At 48.2% G+C, this 19,302-nt stretch overlaps 4 protein-coding genes across 4 annotated transcripts; 1 reads left to right on the top strand and 3 right to left on the bottom strand.

The window, feature by feature from the left end:
• Positions 1 to 119: 119 nt before the first annotated feature.
• glnA (glutamate--ammonia ligase) lies at positions 120 to 1,628 on the bottom strand (the record flags this gene model as incomplete). The annotated part of the gene is made up of 5 exons (XM_065606884.1): positions 120 to 559; positions 616 to 1,120; positions 1,345 to 1,437; positions 1,524 to 1,562; positions 1,626 to 1,628. 5 exons carry the CDS (start codon positions 1,626 to 1,628, stop codon positions 120 to 122), a joined length of 1,080 nt encoding a protein of 359 aa, XP_065460050.1.
• Positions 1,629 to 7,024: 5,396 nt separating this feature from the next.
• On the bottom strand, positions 7,025 to 9,359 carry N7455_012423 (RNA polymerase II mediator complex middle subunit MED1; the record flags this gene model as incomplete). The annotated part of the gene is made up of 2 exons (XM_040952796.2): positions 7,025 to 7,699; positions 7,746 to 9,359. The coding sequence occupies 2 exons, from the start codon at positions 9,357 to 9,359 to the stop codon at positions 7,025 to 7,027; spliced, it is 2,289 nt and encodes a 762-aa protein (XP_040817012.2).
• A 751-nt stretch (positions 9,360 to 10,110) lies between these two features.
• Positions 10,111 to 14,885, bottom strand: N7455_012422 (uncharacterized protein; the record flags this gene model as incomplete). The annotated part of the gene is made up of 5 exons (XM_065606883.1): positions 10,111 to 10,758; positions 10,834 to 11,067; positions 11,138 to 12,082; positions 12,197 to 13,729; positions 13,788 to 14,885. The coding sequence occupies 5 exons, from the start codon at positions 14,883 to 14,885 to the stop codon at positions 10,111 to 10,113; spliced, it is 4,458 nt and encodes a 1,485-aa protein (XP_065460049.1).
• A 1,507-nt stretch (positions 14,886 to 16,392) lies between these two features.
• On the top strand, positions 16,393 to 18,837 carry N7455_012421 (uncharacterized protein; the record flags this gene model as incomplete). The annotated part of the gene is made up of 1 exon (XM_040952651.2): positions 16,393 to 18,837. The coding sequence occupies one exon, from the start codon at positions 16,393 to 16,395 to the stop codon at positions 18,835 to 18,837; it is 2,445 nt and encodes an 814-aa protein (XP_040816705.2).
• Positions 18,838 to 19,302: the final 465 nt, after the last annotated feature.

The following is a 19,302-nucleotide window of genomic DNA, read 5'->3' as shown; positions in this document are numbered from 1 at the left end:
AAAAAGACAGATCACAGAACATCTATGGGGGCTCCCTCACGCAGTCAGGCCGCTCTGGTCCGACTCCCAGGTTGACGCCGAGGGTATCGGAGCGCTAAGACCAAATGATTCCTATGCATTTAGAGACCACCACACATAGTCTCAACGATGATACCAGTGATCTGGTAGGGATCAGCGTTCGAGGCGGGGCGACGATCCTCAAAGTAACCCTTGCCGTCCTTAGCGCACTGGCGGGGGATACGGATAGAGCCACCACGGTCGGCAACACCGTAAGAGAACTTATCGATGTTACCGGTCTCGTGGCGACCGGTGAGACGCTCCTCGTTACCTTCACCGTAGACGGCGATGTGCTCAACGTGGCGGGCCTCGAACTTCTTCATGGCGGCCTCGATAACCTTCATACCACCATCGGCACGAGTGGCGTTGGTGGAAACGTTGGAGTGAAGACCAGCACCGTTCCACTCACCCTTGATGGGCTTGGGCTCGAAGGAGATACGGACACCGAACTCCTCAGCGACACGGTGGAGAAGGAAACGGGACATCCAGAGGTGATCACCCACTGAAAAAAAGAGTTAGTCTCAGGATATTTTATTGTCGGATATTTGGCAAACTTACTATCGATACCGGGGCAGGGGCCGACCTGGTACTCCCACTGGGAAGGCATGACCTCAGCGTTGATACCGGAGATGTTGATACCGGCGTACAGGCAGGCACGGTAGTGAGCCTCGACGATATCACGGCAGTAGACCTTGCCGGTACCGACACCGCAGTAGTAGGGACCTTGGGCACCGGGGAAACCGCCACGGGGCCAGCCGTAAGGCCATCCATCAGTACCGAGGAGAGTGTACTCCTGCTCGAGACCGAACCAGAAGCCCTCGTCGGCGTTGGTCTCCATCAGGCGGTTGGCTTCGTGACGGTAATTGAACTTGTTGGGGCTTCCATCGGCATCCCAGGTCTCGCAGAGGACGAGGATGTTGTCACCTTGGCGGAAGGGGTCGGGGTAGTAAGCGACGGGGCGAAGATAGACATCGGAGTTGTCACCGGGGGCCTGGCTGGTGGAGGAACCATCGAAGTTCCACTCGGGAAGCTCATCAACACTTGTGACGGGCTTGAACAGAGTCTGTGAAAGGATTCCAGTTAGTGAGGTGTTCTGAAGGAGCGCTATCTCACGTGACGGCGGGTGGCTGCGTTGCTTGCTAAATTCCAGAATCCCCGTGCACAGGGCTTATCGAGGACCCGAGAGGGGATTTCAGATAAGGAACATGCAGCAACCACGCCCCACCAGTCCACAAGTGTATAGCCCAGGAGATAGGAACCTGGAGACCAGATTGAGATGAGTCATACCTTTGTCTTGGAGCGAGTGCCACCGTTGGAATCAATCCAAACGTATTCAGCTTGAATGCGACCACGCTGGTCAAGGTTCATGTACTTCATGAGCTGTTTCCCCATGTCAAGTCAGTATATGTCATTCCTCTCTGGCTCGAAGGCCATTGTGGAAATCCAAAATCAAGAATCAAACGCACATTCCCCGTGTTGGAGACGACAGTTGCAGATTCGGACGCCTGTAGAGAAGAGAAGTGGTTAGGCTCGGTTCAACACCAGGAGGATGAAGAGATGACTCGTACCATAATGAATATGGGGTATGTGTGACGGTGGTTTAAAACCGGTTTTCAAGCAATCAAGCAACTTTTGGTATGAGTCCCGAAGGAAGGAAAACACGAAAGGGACCTCAAGAAGAAAGCAAAATTGAATATGGATGAGAAAATCCAAAGGAGGAGAGAATGAGTTTTAAAGATGTGGAGGGGCAAGGGAGGGATGATAACCTTTTTGAGAAAAAAAAAAAGAATTTAAATTTAGTCACTGACTTTCTTTTTTTGGAATTTTCTTTTTTTTATTTTTTTTATTTTCTTGGCAAAATCAGGAAGGCGCGGCTCAGCCACTCCCTAAATAGGTTAAGTGTTGTATTGAATTGTATTGTAGCCGTAAAGCTATGGCCCGATACGGGGTACCGATAAAGTACCTCATACAATTTGGTCGCGTAGTCGGCAATCCCTTTCCTGAAACCGGTTGTCGTTGGGGAAACAAAAAAAAAAAGGCCTCACTCTATTTTAGTAACATTTCAATATAACATTTTTAATGCCTCAATATCAAAATAGAACATTTACTACTCTCATATGTCAAAAGGACCTTTTTTCTTTTTCTTTCACAACCGAGGGGAACGCAGTAGCCTGTGAAAGTTGAAGTTTCCAACTTTTTACCGAATTCAACGCCACTCGTTAACTTCCGTGTCATCATCTTCGCATCATTTAGAACACCCTTTCGCCGGTCCTCGCCGAGAGATCTACTATTACGGAGTATACCAGGTTGATTTTGTTATATTCGAATCTAGATGCGACTACTCAGGACTCTATTCTACCCGTTTATTCCGTACTCCCGTACAATGTAGCTCTTCTCCAGACTTTCATCTCCGCATCTTTGAGCTGTCTACCAAACCGCTCCCCTTACCCGAACCAGTCAAGTCCCCGTGTGTGTATGCTGACTGGCGATAGCCCTAACTAGGGCCCAATCAGCGGTCTGACCTTGTAATGAAACTCTATGGAATACAATAATATGAGCAATCCATCTTCTCCCGTTGGACCGATAAGATATATAGAACAGGCACGGATTACAGGGGATGTTAATATGTAGAGCCGAATATAGCGCATGGTCTTTCCCAGATCTGGGTGTTCTTATCCGGCCTTCTCTCCGAAATAGAACACCTCCACGTCTTATCAGGGTATATTCATCCCACTGAGATACACATCTTCCCAGCCTCAAATGTAAATATTCATGCTAAACAGATAGTGATATATTGGTCACGCTTCTTAGCAACTGGGCGCCAGGACCCCCGGGCCGAGCGCATATCAGGTGCAAATCCCGCAACTGCATAGGGGGGAAAGTGTATTCAAGGACGAAAAAGCAAGTTGAATTCTAGGTGAACCCTTTGAGCCCGCTAGATTGTACGGAGTAATATAAATGCTTTTTTTTTTTTCTAATCTCGCAATTTCAATCACGCGCGCGTCGCGATAATAGCTATCGAAAACTGTACGGAGTACAACGCGAACGGCTAAGTACTCCGCCGTTCCTGAGAGTCCTCGGAGCTATCACCAAATTATAATAGCGCAATTCGTTATCGCATGGCATGTTAGATGGCTAGAACGTCGTTGTTTTGCTAAGTACTCCGTACTTCGTACCTATACCTTTTTATATACGCGCCGTTATCATTATAGATATCTCGTTCCTGCAGATGGACAAGTACCCGCAGAGTACATATGCTACTTCAATCACGCGAGTCGGACCGGCACAGAGTACATCCACTATACCTCTGTAATACAAGGTCCGCACAAACTCCATTTACTGGAGAAGCCAGCCACGCCGCGACTGGGATATCAAGTCATAGCCAGGCCAGTGGGGTGGACCGTGGCAAAATGTTCTCGAAACCCCCGTCGATTCATCAACCAGACCAATCAGACCCGCTTTGCTGGGACCGCCCCGACACCGGCCATGGATAAGAGAATCAAGGCAGTATTACAGGTCGACAGGGTATTTCGGTTATTCATATGTGTGATTTCAATTATGTACTGTAAGAGTCACGAGCCCGTGGGAGATTTTGAATGTGTTTTCTTAGGTAAGAGCACTTGAGAACCGAAGTTTAATATTCTTATATGGGTGCACAAAGAGATGCATCTCGGGAGATTTAGGTCAGGGATTCTCCAAGAAATAATAAAGTGGCGACGAGATCTCCTTCCCCCGTATTTTCTCCGGCAAATGGAAGACTGGCAAATGTCGGGAGTTTCAGGAATCTAATGTGACTGAGTGGCTAAGGTTCCGATCTTCAGCCCTGTGCTCCTTATTTCTCCAGGTTTTGGTTTTCGTATAGTTTTAGTGCAATACCAAACCCATCTAGCTTAAGAGTCATGTTCTACTCCGTAGCTTAGAGCCATCTGAAGAGTTTGCCTCCCACTGGAGAGTATATTAATAGCATCCATGGATCCTGAGACATCTAGATTCGGGCTTAGTCACCGGCCAAGTCCGGGGGCTGTGCGTGGTACTGTGTACCAGTGTATGTATGTAGTGTACTCGATATACATAGGTTACATATTTAGTGTGAATAAAATGTAAGTCTCATTTAAGATAGAATGCAAAGAAAATCCATATAATCTGCATACAAGATACAATATGAGAGAAATAATATGAAATATCATTGAAAATGTCGAATATCAAAAACCCCCCATAGATCGACATTTCCCCTTTCTTATCGTACCCTTCTCATTGGCTCTTAGCGCCAGTGACAAACCGCGCTGACTAGAATATCGCACATTCAACTGATATTCACGTAATTGCTTTCTTCTTATTTGCTGGATCGAATTAAATCAGGTCAGATGTTCCCATATCTTACCTAGAATAACCGAGTTTCCTATCCAACAAACATATTTTGAGCGTTTTATAGGGAAACTATGTTGAAAATGCCTCATCGGAATGTTCGAAAGCGGAAGTAGGGGTGAACATGACACATGGATACTCCATACGGAGTAGATCAGTTTGATCTTCAACAAAATACTATTTCTGATACTGATCACCAGGCTGTTTGGAATAGAGTGGCTCCCATGCCAAGGTTTTATACTGGCATCGGATACCCTGCCCAGCCTGTAACCACGTTCAGTTACCCAGATCCTAAATAACTTGCTTCCGAGATCCGCATATGAACAAAAGAGAATACATACTCCGTAAATGTCTTATAATAAAAACAGAAAAGCTGGTTGAATCGCCAAGAGGTAGTCGCGGACTATGACATAGATATCTCCATACAACTACATAGCGGGTCACAGGAAAACCTTCAAAAGCGCCCATTGATGGTTAATCACACCAATGGCCGGCGCTAAACCCTCACTTTTTGACGTGGATTTGACCGATGTTCGAATAATGTCTCATAAGCCAATAATGGCACTGGCCTGATATCCCTTGCACCTGGCAGATCCGTTGACCGGGAAAATTGAGATCTAAGACCTCATTCATTGTACAGGTCTAAATTATTCCACATCTGGGCCTTCAACCGACTCGAGAACACAAAGACAGCCAACGCGTCTACTCTGTAGTTACTCCATACAACATTGTATAACGTGATCGGCACAGGCTCTTATTATTGACGCCCAACTCTATTAAAATACAGAGACAACGGCACTGATTCATCTAGGTACATCTAGGTACTCCGTATTCACTCACATCATCCAGTCAACCTCGGTCTAGTGTAACCTGCCCTATTTCCACCCGATCTATATTTTCATGTTCCAAGTAACAGCCTATGTCCTCCGGAAGTATGAATTTAATAAAAACTTGGAAATGACGCACAATGGCCCGGGTCTACGAACCCCGCATCATAGTTAGGGCCTAGACTTATCTGATCGACTCTGAAACAGACTGCCACATTTTGCTTAGGTACACCTACATGCATTGGTACCTAGATGCGTCCATGCGACAGATCTGAGTTATTTTTGAAAGATCCTTTCAAGGTACATTGTGGGTATAGGGAGAAAAAAATAGTTGTTTAGATCAAAATATAAAAGTTTGAGCTAAGTGGTGAATTTTTGAATCCGCTAAGCTGAAGCAGATATGTATGTTGTAGTTCACACATAATAGGCGTACCAACTCTTGACGCCATGTTTGTATCTATATCGAAGAAAATGCGCTGCAGCTGGCAAATATCAAACAACACCTGGGTGCTATGCTTTCATATTTGCTGGCGTTTACTATCTGGCTAAGTATAAAGACCTTGTCTTCCACACATACTCTCTTTTCATACATATTTTCTTAGCTATCTTGGGCATCATTATCTTCAATAGCCACTACTCCCTGAAATCTTCATATATATATATATATATTTATTTCCGATGTGCCTCATCGGCGCTATTTCCATCTTGGTGATGAAATGGCGGGTAGTTAGTCTAAGCAGGCACATGATGCGAGGCAACAATGTCCACTTTGACGGAGGTGGAATCAGGGGTTCTCGTGGAGCTACAGTATCACCCCCGGGATTCTGTTGATACGGAGTTCACCTAGGACCCATCGTCTTGCCACCTGATTGTCGCTGATCAGCTCAAGACCACTCAAGGCCGCGATTACACCTCCCCGTGGTTTCCTCCTAGTATATGATATCCCAATAGGAGATGTGGTCCCGGCTTCGCTAGGTGGCTCAAACAGTGGATATATTAAAATCAAAGCCGATGCATGTTCCAATCATCCAGTTGGATACAGAATATAGCTGATCGAATTCGTTCCTTGGAAGTGAAAGGAGGCGATGTTGCACCTCTGTAAGTGCCTTTAAGATATGAACATCTCGGTATATATTGCTAACACGGCCAGCTCGCTCTGTCTGCCGTCCAGCAAGCCCTTTCTGCGCTACCGAGAAAAGATCCTGCGAGTCGCGTTGGGTACGTCGAAGAAAGCGTCGAGAAGCTCATTCGGGAAACTCCAACGCGCAACGTAGCATGCTGATTCCAATAGTGGTGAGGTCGAGGCTCTCTCCACTCCGGTGGTTTTGTCTACCAACATACAAAACTAGAAGACCACCTAAAACTAGAAAACCTAGGTGGTCTTGTGGAAGCTCCAACTTGAATCAGAAATCAATGATGATGAATGTATATATCACCAGTCACATTGTGTGATCCAGTATTTGCTTAAGCTTATCTATAATTAGATATTCAGGTCTCAATTGAGTAGAGACCAGTGACAGGGTAGCCAACCAGTAGCCCATACATTATATGAGCCATGTGGCAGAAGAGTCCTGGAGCAGCTTGGATGGTCGAGCGCAAACTGTTACTTCAGCTACCAAGGTCTTACACTAACTGTAGTGTACATTGCGACCAATGTACAACTGCATTTTAGCGGGTTGCATATCAATGCCAAGCGTGAGTCAAGAGAAATTGCGAGACTAGGAATTGCCTTGGCCTGGGAACACAAGAATGTTGTATCTCAGTGCCACTGGATCTCACCCATTGCCAGCCCGCTGTTGCATCCAACGCAATACCCACCCAACCAAGATGCTCAAGTCTTGCGAGACCTCGAGCACCCTAGCAATCTTCTTTTGTACATCCTGGAGCCCTGAATCAAGGTTATCCATACCCTGCATTTCAGTGTCGCCACCTGCTTCACCATCCACTAACCCAGCAGCCTCCACAACTGAGATCCGCCCGTTCAGCCCGACTTCAAAGCAAATCGCGATTTGTCTTGGGGTTTGAATGGATTGAGTGGTATCGGGGCGGCTCTCGTTGTAGTTCTTTTGGTCTGTGATGAGTAACATGAGAGCAGGCGCTTGACCGAGTTGGATACGCAATGTCACATCGACTTTGACGTCGTCCACGGACAGTTGGCTGGGACTCTTTCCTCCACAGGAGGGGGTTGAAGTTCCAACTCCAGAGTCATTCTTGCTATCATCCGAGCTACTCAGACCCAGCAGCAGATTCAACCTCTCCTCATTTGGATCATCGTTGTTCAATATTATAGGCCCGTCGTGGCCAGCGAAGAGGTCCGGGGTTTGGACAGGAGGAGCGCGGGTAGTTTTGGGGGTTGCGTTTGAAGATTCGGTTGTGTTGGCCTGATCCTTGGAAGGAAGATGGAACGTCTTCCGAATCAAATTGGCTAACACGGCATACTGCCGCAGGATCTAAACCGGGTTAGTGAAAGACAATACCGGGCGAAAACACACATACCGGAAGGATATCTGCCAGCTGTCGGGGGTGGGAGAAGGGTAGGTCGCGGATGGTGCAACCGGTAATGGACTCAAAGGATTGGAAAGTGTAGTTATGTTGTTTCGTGTATTGCTCGCCCTTTGAATCAATAGCATGCACTGACATCCGGCGCTTTCTACGGCCAATTTGAGGAGATGAAACCGGGGACGTCAACGCCGAAGATTCCGACACTAACAGCGCATCGTATGTGATCATCTTAAACTCCTGTGGTAGCTGCATACCAAGCTGACGATAGATCTCCGAGGCTGCAAGAATAGGAACGTCGAGTGCAGGCTCAAGTTTACCGACGAACCGGCGGTTGGGTGGCGATGATTCCAGCATGCTAGAGTCCAACGCCATGGGGTCATGGTTGCCATGGGTCAACCGCGTGGTCTGTGGAGGTTCAAGCCAGTTCACAGACCCAGCGGCACCATTTGATGGAAGTAACTCGGTGCTTTCACCTGCAGTAAAAACCTCACTCCCAACCCATTCCTTTGAAATGCGGAGTGACGGATAGCCCTCTTCGCATTCAATCATGACAGCCCATGATCTGCTTTGGTCTTCCAATTCGCCCTTTGAGCCTTGATCATGTTGCGGGTCAATCTCCATGGCATCCGGAGATAATAGGCTTTGCTTCGCATCCAGGACTTTAGCTTGCTCAACCCAATACTCCAATCCGAGCCCGATTCGAGTCCCCTTATGCATGGTAGGACGTCCGAGGACACCTGCGCAAAGATGCTGATACTCGCCGCCGTGTTTCCCATTCTTGCTTTCTTCCACCCAGATTCGCCTGAAGTTCTCTTCAAGATTCTCCAAGGCCTCAAAGCAATTAACCTCTTGACTGAGTTTGTCAAGTTTTGCAAGCCATTGTAGATTTTCGTGGAACTCTTGAAGTGACCTCCATTTCCCGCATTCAGCGTCTTCCGGGGACTGGGCGAGGGTACGTTTCAAGACCGCTGTAGCTTCCTCGCGCCGCACACCTTCCGTGTATTCAGGCGTGGCATACCGCAGACTGACGTCTTTGACAACATCCTGGCCAGGGTAGAAATCGATCTCAAGATCGACGAAGTTACCGGCGATGTTGAGATTATCGTCCTGCCAAATGGACTCAAAATCTTCCAGTCGACTCAGCCGTTCCACGCTTTCGCGTGAAACTCCTCTACCAGATACTCGGGCCCGTAGAAGCTGAACGACCTCCTCAACACGATGTCTCTGCTCTTCGTCGTTGTCGCGCGCAACTCCGAGCTTGATTCCCTGCATGCCGAGGTTTTGGATGTCGCTCTCATTCATGCCCGCGCCAACAAGACCATCATGCACCGCAGGAGAAGGACTGATGCCAGTATACCCACCCAGCGCCAAGAGAGCCGAAGGGGAACTAAAATTGACAGTGTCGTCGACCCCGTTAGGCACGGCGAGAGGGGTAGCGTATTGGTGTGATGAGGCACTCGTGTGATGCGCATTGGCAGGTCCTGAGCCTGTTGGTGTTCTCATGGAAGGCGATTTATGGGCGAGAGATCGAGAGAGAGGGGCGGAGGATGGATGGGGAGAGGAGAGATGGGTTGGTGTTGCGCCAGGTTTGGCTGAGGGAGTCGCCATGGTCTAATGAAAGGAATCACCAGAGCAGGGTGCGAGGAGTTATTGAAGATTAGAGACAGTCAAATCCGTGAGAAAAAAAAATTGGGTATCATAAAAAAGTATTGAAGCACAGAACGCAAGGAAGCCGGGTATCTTTGAATGCAACTCAATTCTCACCGGCGCAAGTGCCAGTTTGGTGGGTGCACGAAGAAAAAATCGTCAAATGATTGTACAGATCAAGTATCATAACGCATCCGAAGCTCCCCCGTTCCCATGAACACTGCAATTAACAAGCACGATTCATTTCTCGGAGAGAACATTCCAAACAGACAGCTCCGTCGAAAGACACGATCACGTGTGTTTACACTGTTTGTCTTCATCGTCATCTCTTTCTGCATCCAACGTACTGCAGTTGAATAACTGTGAACCAGAAATATATGAAGGAGTCTTCCTCTATGAGAACTATGAAAACAATTGCAATTTGGAATATTACGAAACAGGATACTGTATCAAAAACAAGATGTGACCCATCTTACCCTGGACATCTGAGGTTTGATATGATTATCCTCGATGTCTGCAGGGATGTATAACAATTAACAAACCACATAACTCCACCAATTAGTTAACCCAAAATACAATACCGTTACATGTGTGCGCACCATAAAGCCACTATCCCGATTTTGCATATTCTAATGCAACCCTCCAAGCTCGTTTCTTGGGAACAGTTAATACCCGGACACACATCCCACATACAAACACAGGGGCGCAATCTCTAGCGCTTGCTCTTCTTCGGCACACGGAGAAGCCAATAGAGGAAAACCGCCATGAAGATGTTGAACCCAACATACACCCACAGCACTCCAAAGGCCATCCATCGCTGCGAGTAATCAGTCCCGAGATTTGCAAGGAACTGATCTGTTTCGGTAAATTGGCAGTACCGGCAGTCTTCGCCGTTGCCAATTGCGCCAGGATTGACGAGGGCACCGCCATTGTCGTTGATATAGTCGCGCATGTACTGAGCGCAGCTCTGATTTTGCGGCGCAATGAATGTCAGGTATTCGTTATCAGCGCAGTGCATGGGTGCCTTGGCAAGAGCGGTTGAAAGGAATCCGGTGGCGAGGTATGTCAAGGGGTTGGCGCGGTATACCCAACTCCAGAAGTGTGGCATTGCGGATGGAGGAACGAGTAAACCGCAGACGCAGTAACAGATGAAAACGAGGAAAGTGGAAAGGGTGGAGGCAACTTCGGCGGAACCAAGACCAGAGATCATCATATGTCCGAACGTGCTGGCCCAGATGAACGTGACCCAGATCAGCAGGAAGATGAGAGTGCTGCGAGAATGCACTGAGTCGGTTACCTCGGCGTTCCGATAGCAGCCCAGAGGGTAATACCAGCACAGGAAGGTGAAGATGGACAGGAACTAAGGGTACAGTATTGGATGTTAGTATTGGGTGGAGGAAAGATATGCCGAAAAGGGCTGCTTGGCCACACTTACCATGTACCACACCAACTCAACGAACATGTTGGTCAAAAGGAAGGCCTGCCAAGAGTATGTTTTTGACTGACGCTCACGGGCTTCATACAATGTCCGCTGAGTGACGAAGGCGGGAAGCGTCTGGAATATCAGCTCCACCAGGACAAGCAAGACGATGAAAACGCCAAACATCTGATTTTGCAGCCCTTGGTAAGTACTTTCCTCCATGAAGAAGGAAAATCCAATAAACAATGCCTACGACAGGCCAGCTAGGTTAGCTTTGCATCTGTTTTGGATAGGGCATAGAAGGTGGCTTGTGACCTACCGACAAAACAGCGAGCTGCGCTTTGGCGTAGATATACCCAGGCGACCGCCAGTACTGTTGAAACACACGACGCCCAACCACCGTGAATTGCGTGGCCATCGGCGCGGAGAACTCCCGGTAATTGGAGGGATCGTGCGCATTTACTACAGCCGAAGGCTCATGGGCGAGCTCTCTCAGCTTGGCAAGCTCCTTTCCAACATTCTGGTATTCTTGACTTTCACGCCAAGTGGCGGGCCAGTCGATCTCAGTGTGTGCTCCAGGGGCAGCTCCAATAATTTCCAACATATGCTCGGCGGGATTAGCCGTCGCTGGACAGGGCTCTCCACCATTGCGGGTGAAGTAGTCCATGAGGGTCGTTGAATTTTGGCCAATTTCTCCAAAATAAACAGTTCTACCACCTTTTGCCAAGAGGAGTAATCGATCGAAACGCTGGAAAAGCATCGCTGACGGTTGGTGGATGGTACAGAGAATCGCTTGTCCGTTCCGAGTTAGCTTCTCCATCAGATTGCAAATGGACCATGAAGTCTGGCTGTCTAGGCCAGACGTGGGTTCGTCGAGGAAAATAAGCAACTTAGGACGTGCGACAAGCTCAACTCCGATTGTCAAACGCTTTCGTTGTTCGACGTTGAGTCCCTCCCCAGGCACTCCGACGATAGCGTCAGCATACTCCTCCATACCCAGCAAACCAATAACCTGATCCACGTAATCCAGCTTCTCTTTGCTTGTATAGTTTGGTGGCTGGCGAAGGAGGGCACTGAACACTAGTGCTTCACGCACAGTGGAGGTATGCAGATGGATATCTTGCTGCTGGACGTAGCCTGTTTGCCGTTGGAACGACCCATCACGATTGCGGCCATCTACAAGCATGTCCCCTGTGATGACGCCTGTCGTGACTCGGTTGGCGAGAACGTCTAGAAGCGTGGTTTTGCCGGCTCCGGAAACTCCCTGATACAATTTCCCCTGGTTAGTATTCATTCAATGTAACCATAAGTTTTGATTCATGATGGGCTTCTTGGGTTCTCTCGCTGGGGATGATATAGGTGGGGATCCAACACTTACCATGAGTGCAGTCAACGTTCCCGGCTGAATCCATCCATCAACGTTGTCTAGGATCCGTCGAGTTTCGCCTTTGATCTGGACGTCGTAGCAAACATTCTCCCAATGGAACACAGACTGTTGCTTCTCGACGTTGCCTTTCGAGTCAGAATCATTGGTTGCTCCGTATGGAACTAGCTCCGATCCCAAATTCTCCTCGTCGGTTTTCGGAGGCTTCGCCTTCGTCTTGAGCAACTTGCTGCGTTGAAATACGAGCACCTCGCCTTTGGAGTGCTCAGCACTAACAACGTCAGAGATCCAAAGGTGGATAACAGCAAAAAGAACGGTGAACGCGATGAGAATGCCCTCATTTCGCCAGCGGTGTGTATGTGAATAACCGTAGGAACTCTGGTAGAATGCTGTGCCGCTAACGGTGCCGGAACCAGCAACTGCTCCATGTGCCGTGCAGGTCTGTTGGAAGGGAGGAATATGATCATAACCGGGTCCAGATGGCACGAACTCAGCGCATGGAAACTCTCGTCCATGGAATTCGTTCGTCATCAATGCTTCGAATGCGTAAAATACAGGGTTGATCCATCGAATCCACGATCCCCAGCCACGCATGTAGGGCACGGGTATGGCGAACCCTGTATATAGCGTTAGTCCGATGATGACGACTGATGCTGGAACCATGGCCTGCTCCAGGGTCTTGGTGATAGAGCCTAACAGCCGGAATGCCATTGAAAGACACATCATACAAGTGAATGAGACCAGCAAGTAAAAGAAGAATGGACCAGGCTCGCGCCGAAGATTGGCCATAAAATAGCCGGTCACATTCATGCTGACAGAGAGGGCGATTTTATAGGGTATGTTGGTTATCATGGCCGCAAGCGCCTCGGCGCTGGGATGGTAAAACGCGTACCGACTGTGTTTCTCCACAATGTCACGTTTTTCGTAGAGGGTGATGATTTCAAGCATGGAAGTGAAAGTGTTTAGAAGAATCATAATGAAGATAAATGAGCCGCGGAGAAAGAAGGTAGAAGTGTTGTTTGGCATATTGTAGTAAAGACTGGAGACCAGCAAGATTTGCACAATGTTGATTATGAGCGTGGAGATAGGAACGCCAATCTCATTTTTAGTTTGTAATATGCCTCGCCATAGACACAATCGAATCTGGGCCCAATATGAGATCGTGTATGGGGACTTCTCGCGCTGCCAGCGTGACTTGTCGTTCTTCAGCGACAGAGCAAACTGCTTTGAATCATCACTATGACATGGATGCTCGGCATTGAACTCCTCGATCTTTAACAGGAGCTCTTTGTGCTCGTTGCTGTTCTTCCAACATTCTGCGAATTCGTCCGGGGTTTGGGGCACCACATTTCTCATCCCAGGTCGGACAATGCGTTCGACAGGGCTGGTCATCGAAGTTAAGAAATCAGGAGTCGTTTGCGCTTCTGGGCATTCAAACCCAAGGTTTTCGAAATACTGTTTTGCCTCCGAAGCCATACCGAAGTATATCTGTCTGCCTTCATAGAAAACAGTCACTTTGTCAAAACACTTGAGTCAATCAGCATGAGTTAGAGAAAGTTAAAGTTAACCGCCCTGTATCTCTTACCTCGTAGGCGGCCTGTGGCGCCTGGTAGATGGCAACACATGAGGCAATACCGAAGACATCACTCTGCATCCGCAAAGTTTTGCAAAACTCCACGGCATTAGCACTATCCAAGCCGCGGGTGCTGTTGTCCCAGCATTGGAGCGGGGCGTAGCTCAAGGCTGCCTCTGCAATGGTCACCCGTTTCCTCTCACCCCCACTGACACCACGCACAAAGTCGTTGCCAACCTTAGTATTGATTGTATGGCTAATTCCAAACATGGCCATGATGACATCGCGCTGGTGACGAGCGTAAACCTCGCGGCTCATGCCACCGGGGATTGTACGAGGGGCACGAGCAAGGGCTGCAAAGTAGAGCGTATCACCAACTGTGAGTGTCGGAAAGTGGTGGTCCAGCTCTGCGGTATAGACAGCCTCTCCGCGGAATTCGTTGTCCATTTGCTTCGCAGTAATACCATGATAGTTCAAATGGGAATTCCGTCCGACGTTAAGCCCGTACGTATTGCCGCTGATTGTTTTCAAAAATGTTGAACAACCTGATCCTGGTGGACCCAATACACACAACTGCTCGCCGGGGAGAACCAATGCATTAACGTCCCGGAGGATCTTGACTTTCTGTCCCTGTGCTGTGTGCTTCCGGACGAAGTCACCGACTGCCTGTAACAGCTTTATGGGGGCATTTCCAACGCTCATCTGATAGTCGACTCCGAGGCCATAACCACCAACGTTCAGGTCCTTAGCCGCAAAGCCCACAACTCGGCGCGAGGTGCTACCCTCTGCAGAGTGCCGTGCATTGTAGAACTCCTTTGCCCATAGCGTCGCATTGAAGTTGGAGCTAAGAGGATCAAGGTTGGATTCGTGCGCATTATCATGTAGCAACTGAGGCTTTCGTTGACCTGATTGAATGGAGAAACTGCGGGCCAGCTCGGCGACCTGCTGCTTTCGCAAGCTTTCATTTTCGCCAACCTCTGCCAGGGTGGTGAGGTCTTCGGATGTCCTATCGGTAGAACTAGATGATCCATTCAAAGCCTGGAAGCCTGAGATTGGTGGCCATTGCCGTGACATTGCCTCAAGTCCAACCGCCTCTCCAGCTGGCGGCATTATGATAACTCGCAGGGGACCTCAGGGTCGATTCACACTCAGATTACCATGGAGCCCGCCCGCTCAAACCTAGAATGTCGTTCTCAGTTTATGAATATAACGATCAAAACCAGAGGAAGCACAACTTATTAAGACTCGCTCTACACTTAGAACTAAAAGAAGAAGGGGCTAGTACAGAAAAAGGATAAAGTATAATCCCAACTACTGTTGACAACATACTTGCTGATCGCACCCGCGTTAGGGTTGCATTCATGCCCTGACGTTTATTGCTGTTGCATTGTGTTTTTATGAATCAACAACAAGCATGATCATTGGTTCACCCGATGAATAGCAGACGTGCCTAGGTATTGATCAGGCAGCCCATCTCAGCCGAGGGTGACCACTGACATCCCTTCAAGATGCATAAGCAGACAATTTAGAAATTGATAGGTTCATCACTCATTTTTAGGTCGGTGTCTGGGCAACTAAAGATCGCAGGCCGCCCGCGCTGCTAGGGATGCGTTCCCATCATGCGTTCCCATCACCAATGACCAGTAATAATGGAGTCTCGGCAATTCTCTCCCTGTGACAATGATTGATAATGACTTATTTATGCTGTGTAACGCACAACATAGGGATAAATTATCATTAGACTATTATACTCCTATTTATGGCAAATAGAATTTACCAAAAGTACTTGAAAGTTCAGTAGTCTCCGTCACGGGCCGGGCCATTGGAGTAAACCTTGGATTTCACAATGAGTATAGAGTTAGGGCAAGCATCACTCTTTCAAAGGTGACAGATACATGTATTCTTGCATTATCCCATTTAACAACTAAGTACGGAGTACACTAATACGATACTGGCACGCTTTATGTTGTGTACAAGACAAGGTGCTTAATTGGTACCATGCGTCGCCCAAAGAAAAACACTCGATATCACACAAAATATTGATATCAATGATACGAGACATTTATTGTCCCAGGGTGATTCTATTATATGTAAACGTGAAGTAGATAGATCATATCCATGGTGGATAATACATGTGTTTAGTCAGCTACGATATGTCCAATGTGAGTTGAATGATTGAAATGAATTATATTTTGATTATGAGCCATCATGTCATTGCATTCATTTCAGCTTATTTTCAGCTTATTTTCATTTCAGTTTATTTTGATTATTTTGATTATGTTTATTTCGTCTTTTGGAGGTTGTTTTGCTGGATTCTTTCGAGACATGCAAGACCTGTTACCTTCCAAGGAAGATGCATGAATGTTGTCATACAGCAGATCAATCCCCCAAGGCTGCTTCGTGGCCCTGTGGAATGAATACATGTACCCTGTAGATCAACATCTGATGAATCTGACCTATCGCTAAGGTTTGCTCCCAAAGCTTTACAGGGTCAAACACCCAACCACTTCTTCTATCTGGATGAAATACCCCCCCAAGTCATTCTATCAGCTTCCCCGCCATTTAATCCTGTTACGCACACACAGAAAGCTAGATTATTTCTCACCCAGCTTTCATTATGGCAGTCAATAGAATCCATACCACATCAACTCGGAATATCCTCGATCGAAGCGAACAGTTTTGGCGACGTGAATTCAAGGACTTTTCTGCAACGATATTCCCTATTGTCTCTTCGCGATACAAGCAATCGGCTCTCAAAATACTCACCGAAAATATTGATCTGGCATGTGGCGAGCTTGATCCTATCTCGGCTGGGGCGGCGTTGGCCTTAGCATGGGGCCTCGTTCTCTCTCGGTACACCGGGAACGACGATGTTGTTTTCGGTTTCGGACTTGAATCAGAAAGCAATGATCTTTCCAACACGCCAGTATTGCCTTTGCGGCTGTTAGTCGACCCTCAGCAATTAGCGGTGGACGCGCTTAACAACACCGAAGCCAAAATCATGGACCGATCTACATTCGGTGTATCCTCAACTCTCGAATTATCGAACCTCGGTGGAGACATAGCAGCAGGGTGTCAGTTCATGAACATACTCAACATCAGACAGGGGCAACCAAAGGATCCTGGTGCCTTCCAAAGCGTCGAAGCGCGTAAAGTGCCTCTTGTGATCAATTGTGAGATCCGAACAAACGGTGTAGATGTGGAGGCCCTGCTGGATCCTTCCGCAATCTGCGTGGAAACCACACACATGATGTTGCACCAGCTGGGTCATTCTTTTCGGACTGCTCTTACTCGTTGCTCTCGGCGCACTCTTGTTGGCGATCTCCGGTCTGTCAGTCCTCAAGGCTTGGCCGACCTGATGGAAAGGGGAGTCCAGCCACCTCCCCCATTGGTCCATGCCCGTGTGCATGATCTCATTGTCGCGCAATGCAAATCTCGCCCATCGGAACCAGCTATCGCTGCTTGGGATGGCCATTTGACCTACCAGTTGCTTGACCAGTTCTCTTCCCACCTTGCAACACAGCTCACAAAGCTCAAGGTGATACAGCCTGACAAAATAATCCCTGTTTTGATGGAGAGATCTGTGTGGATTTCAGTAGCCATCCTCGGAATCTTGAAGGCGGGGGGCGCGTTTCTTCTGATGGACATCTTGTTCGCGGACGAGTATGTGAAACAGACTTGCGCAAAGATCGAAGCCCCGCTTGTTTTGACATCGGGCCTTCAAGATGATCGCGCGAGATCACTGGGTTTACCTGTTCTAGTGGTCGGAGGCCCACTGTTGGCTGGCGATGAGGAAAATGATACAGATTTTCAGTGCGCTGACGTACAACCATCGAACGCATGCCATGGTCTTTTTACCTCTGGGTCCAGCGGGGATCCTAGACTCGTCGTCATAGACCACGCAGCGGTATGCACTGCCTGGGCGCAACCTACTGCCACTCAACTCATGCTTTCATCGTCATCTCGCGTCTTGCAATTTGGCTCCCATGCATTTGGCGCTTGTGTTGCTGAGTACCTTGGGGCTATGATTCATGGAGCTTGTTTATGTATAGCTCCAGAGTTGGGTCCAGGGAATGATGCAGCGGAACCCATTCAGATGTTGAACGCCAATTTCATCACCCTGACCCCTTCTGCATCTCGTCTCCTGGATCCCAGCCAGGTCCCCTCACTCCAAGTTGTGGTTCTAGCTGGAGAGGCGCTGAGCCCTCTCGACCTGGAGAAGTGGCAAGGACGAGTGCAATTGAAATGCATGTATGGATTGGCGGAGACTGCAGCATTCTCCTTGCTTGCCGATTTGACTAAACCAAACTCAAACTACCGAGAGATTGGAGTGCCGACTCATACATGGAAGTGCTGGATTGTAGACACCAACAATGTCGAAGATCTGGTACCGCCTGGCGGAGTAGGTGAATTGCTGCTAGAAGGTCCTAGTCTAGGACGTGGTTATCTCAATGATCCAGCTCGTACGGCCCAAAATTACATTCCGGCCCCTTCATGGCTTATGCAGATTCGACCCATGGCGCCACATGGTTATCGCTGCTTGAAGACAGGGGACCTTGTTCGTTACTCTCCCAACGGGACACTTGAGTACATCCGCCGAAAGGATGTAACTGAAGTAAAGATCCGAGGGCAGCGCATGGACCTTACGGACATTGAAAGACATCTCGCGCGACAGTATCCCACGGCGACTCGGGTGATTGTGGATGTTATCATTCCATCAGATGATATCGGCCATAACGGCGCTATGTTGGTCGGCTTCGTCTATACAGAGTCCCAACAGCGCAATATGCAAAACGAGAATGATGAAATATTTGCTTCCTCAACGATCGAGAGTCGAGAAAAGGCAACCAATGTTCTTTCTGTCCTGAAAGAAGTGCTTCCTACATTCATGGTTCCAGATATCATTGTGGGTGTCAACCGAATCCCAACGACAACCTCGGGCAAGCTTCACCGAGACCGACTACGCCGTCTAGCCTCCGGATTGTCCCGCAGAGCTTTACTGGAGTATGGGAATGTCCAGTTACCGGGGGCTACTGAGAACTCTGAGAGGCTCGTACAATAGATCATTCATGGAGCCTGTGTGTAGGCACTACCTAGGTAGGTATGTGTTGGATGTGGGGCTGCAGATAGACTTTCAGCGCTAGACAGTGATCCTCTGGCCACACATCAAATGGGTTGAATCAATTCACACTGCATTACTTGTAGATATAGCCTCGTATTTCCCTTAGATAGTGAATATTATTCATTTGGCCGTCTGAGTTGCACCGTCGAGCATATCTAAAGTTCCTCACAAATACTTAAGGACGTTTGTTTTGGTCAACTGAAAGAAAAGAAACCCCACCCGGGCGGAAACCAGACGGGAGATCCCGAGATGCCGAACTTTATTATTAACCTTGGAATCACCCGTGGACCCTGGGGCAATTTCCAAGATCAGGCCCGCCTACATATGTCCACCATCTTTCTATTAATTGTCTCCACATCCCTAGTAGAAGCAGCAAGGGGCTTGTACTAATAATCCAGGAGTGTA

The sequence above is a fragment of the Penicillium solitum genome (assembly GCF_028829755.1).
Source record: "Penicillium solitum strain IBT 25940 chromosome Unknown utg000009l_segment0_segment0, whole genome shotgun sequence".
Classification (NCBI taxonomy): domain Eukaryota; kingdom Fungi; phylum Ascomycota; class Eurotiomycetes; order Eurotiales; family Aspergillaceae; genus Penicillium; species Penicillium solitum.
This window is presented reverse-complemented; position numbering and strand designations above follow the sequence as displayed.